The sequence below is a fragment of the Histoplasma capsulatum genome, genomic scaffold, assembly GCF_000149585.1.
Source record: "Histoplasma capsulatum NAm1 scaffold_7 genomic scaffold, whole genome shotgun sequence".
NCBI classification, from domain to species: domain Eukaryota; kingdom Fungi; phylum Ascomycota; class Eurotiomycetes; order Onygenales; family Ajellomycetaceae; genus Histoplasma; species Histoplasma mississippiense.
This window is the reverse complement of record NW_001813976.1, coordinates 4,933-7,710: the sequence shown is the minus strand read 5'-3', so window position 1 is coordinate 7,710 and position 2,778 is coordinate 4,933. Positions and strand designations below refer to the sequence as shown.

The window sequence follows — 2,778 nt, the reverse complement described above, 5'->3', positions numbered from 1 at the left end:
TGCCCAGTCGCGCACACTTTGGTGAGTGGCAGAACCCCTGGCATCCTGGATTATATCTCACTGTCAAAGGCCCTTTCTCCATTTAGTCTGGCCCTCTCACTGGCATTAAAGAGTGAGAAGTCTTTCATTGAGGCAAGAAAGAAGACAATTCATGTAATCTTTTCTGTCTTGAGATTCACTCCATGATGTGAGGGTCGACAGCTCACTGGCTTTACCTTTGCCTGAGTCAGAACCTCTCCCTCAATCATCTTGTCTGTGGGGATTCTTGCCCCTTCCCAGTCCTAGACAAATTCTGGGACCCCTGGGACAGTATAATTATACCACTGCTCTGGTAGCCGGTTCTCCGTGGCGCCAAGGACTTCACAGAGAGTAGCCACTGCCTTCTCAGTGGTCAGAGCGTCGCGTATGCCTCTGTCGCTTGATGTGATCGCCTAACCTGTCCTGGTGGGCTCCACCTTCAGCACATTGACCACATCCCCCACTCTTTGAATGTTTGCAATGATTGCCTGCTGCACAATATATGGCTGTAACTGAGTGATCCATTTCTTTAACTGAAGAATGATAAAGACTCATGGGTCCTCCTGCTGTTTTGTGCCCCTTATGGGGCCACTTGACTGACTGATGCTTTTGAGCTGCAGGCTAACTTCACTAGCTCTGTCTGCTGGGGAAGCTGCAGTCTTGACAGAGGTAATCTCAGAGACGGCAGAGTTTTTCCCTCTCTGAGCAACACCCACTCAGATAGTCAGCTCTCTCATAGCTGTTTTTACTGCATTTGATTGTAAATGAGAATTCAGAGCAGCATCTTCTCTCAGAATTGATGCTGACTCAGATGTGCTATCACATATTTGACAAATCTGTCACAAAAATTCAGATAAAGTCTGATTGATTGTTTCTTCTTTTCAATTCAGCTGTTCAAAGTCTTCATCAATCTGATGAGAGCTTTCTGTTGCAAGTTTTGTTGCTGCTGAGCCTTCTCAAACTGCTTCTGCAGCTGAAAGGTGGCTGTGAGGATGCTGTCACTGACTTCTTTAAAAACTGGAGGAGACATTGTGACCGTCTTCCTCTGCCTCTTGCCAGTCTTTTCAGTGACAAAATTGGTTGGTGACTCCGGTTTCAGTGGCCTGATGTAGGCTGTGTCGATGTCCTTGGGCGGACGGGAGGGCGTCGAGAGCTCCATGACCACTCAACCTGTGCAGTACACACACGTAGAGAAATCGCACAGGGCATGCGATGATATTGAACAGGTTGGATGGAGGGTTAAAATTATATGAAAAACAGTTGGAAAAGTGGAAAATTCAAATGTACCCCTACGTTCGTGATATTAGATAGTGAGCACCACTACAGTATTAAAATGTAATATAATAAAACTAACCCTCATTTAAAATATAAGAGGCTCCTACCTAGTTTCTATTGCCTCAGTTTGTTATCTTTTCATCATCAGTGCTGCTTTCAATCATGGCTCCCAATACTGATATCGCCACTCGGGCGCTCATGGTGGCTCTCAAATCACCTTATATTGCAAAAACTATAGAAATCTCTCCAGCGTAGCACGTCTCCATGCCCTTCGGAAGGCTTCTGAAACACGGGCGCTGCCCGTGTTTTCTCCGGGACGTTAAACCTATACATACATACATACATACATATTGCAAAAACTACCACTATGATCATGAATATTACAAATCTCTCTGCTCGCCAAATCAACTGTATATATGCCAGAGTTCTTGAACATGGCTTCAACTCTGATCTTCTCTATCTTATTATTCATAATGAATTCCTTCAAGATGCTCTCTGCAGTGGCAGATCTACAAAACAGACTTCTTCTATTCAAAAGCAAGTATTAGCAAAGATGCATTGAAATTGATATGAATGGAAAAAATTCTGTGCCACTGATATTGCTCTTGAATTCAGTGATAAGGGCTTTAAATATTGCATTCAACACTGTATGAAAGATCTTGCAAAAAGCAGGCATGAAAAAGATCAAACCTACTCAAAAACCTGGCTTGATCAATAAAATGAAATATGAACAACTTCAGTGGTGTCTAGATCATCATGATTGAACTCTAGAAAATTGGAAAAAAATTATATGATCAAATGAAACATCTGTTATATTGCTTCATCATCATGGAGGATATCAAATTTGAAGAATCTTCAAGAAAAGATTCTCTTGAAGTTGCATACATGAGTGATAGAAGGGGTTTTCAGAGTTCATATTCTGAGGTTGTTTTTTATATGATAAAAAAGGTCCCTGTCACTGCTGGAGTCCGGAAACTGCTCAAGAAAAGGCTCAGTCAGTAAAGGATATAGATTCTCTTAATGAAATGATGGAATCAATCAAGAAAGCAGAATGGGAGCTTCAAAATGAAATATGATGTTTAAACCTTCATCAACTGCCAGGACCTCAACCAATATGAAAGTGGAAGAAAGAGACAGGCAAGCTATCCCGTGGCAAAAGTAATGGAATTGATTGGTATCGATATCAGGTCAAAATCCTTCTTCCAAAGCTCTTTCCCTTTGCCAATGAGTGTGAAAAGAAACGTCCAAATACCATTGTCCAGGAGGATCGAGCTCCTGCTCATGATCACTATATTCAACATCATATATATGAGATTCATCACATTCAACGGATGCTCTGATGTGCCAATTCCTCAGATCTCAATATGATTGAACCTGCTTGAATTTGAATGAAACGAAAAACAATTGTCAAAGGAGCTCCACAGAACCGGGCATCAGTTATAGCAATATGGGAAAGAACATGAAGGGATCTACCACAGAAGCAGA

At 42.0% G+C, this 2,778-nt stretch overlaps 1 protein-coding gene across 1 annotated transcript; it reads left to right on the top strand.

Moving 5' to 3' along the window:
• Nucleotides 1–1,455: 1,455 nt before the first annotated feature.
• On the top strand, nucleotides 1,456–1,548 carry HCAG_05654 (predicted protein; the record flags this gene model as incomplete). Its single annotated transcript, XM_001537999.1, has 1 exon — nucleotides 1,456–1,548. The coding sequence occupies one exon, from the start codon at nucleotides 1,456–1,458 to the stop codon at nucleotides 1,546–1,548; it is 93 nt and encodes a 30-aa protein (XP_001538049.1).
• Nucleotides 1,549–2,778: the final 1,230 nt, after the last annotated feature.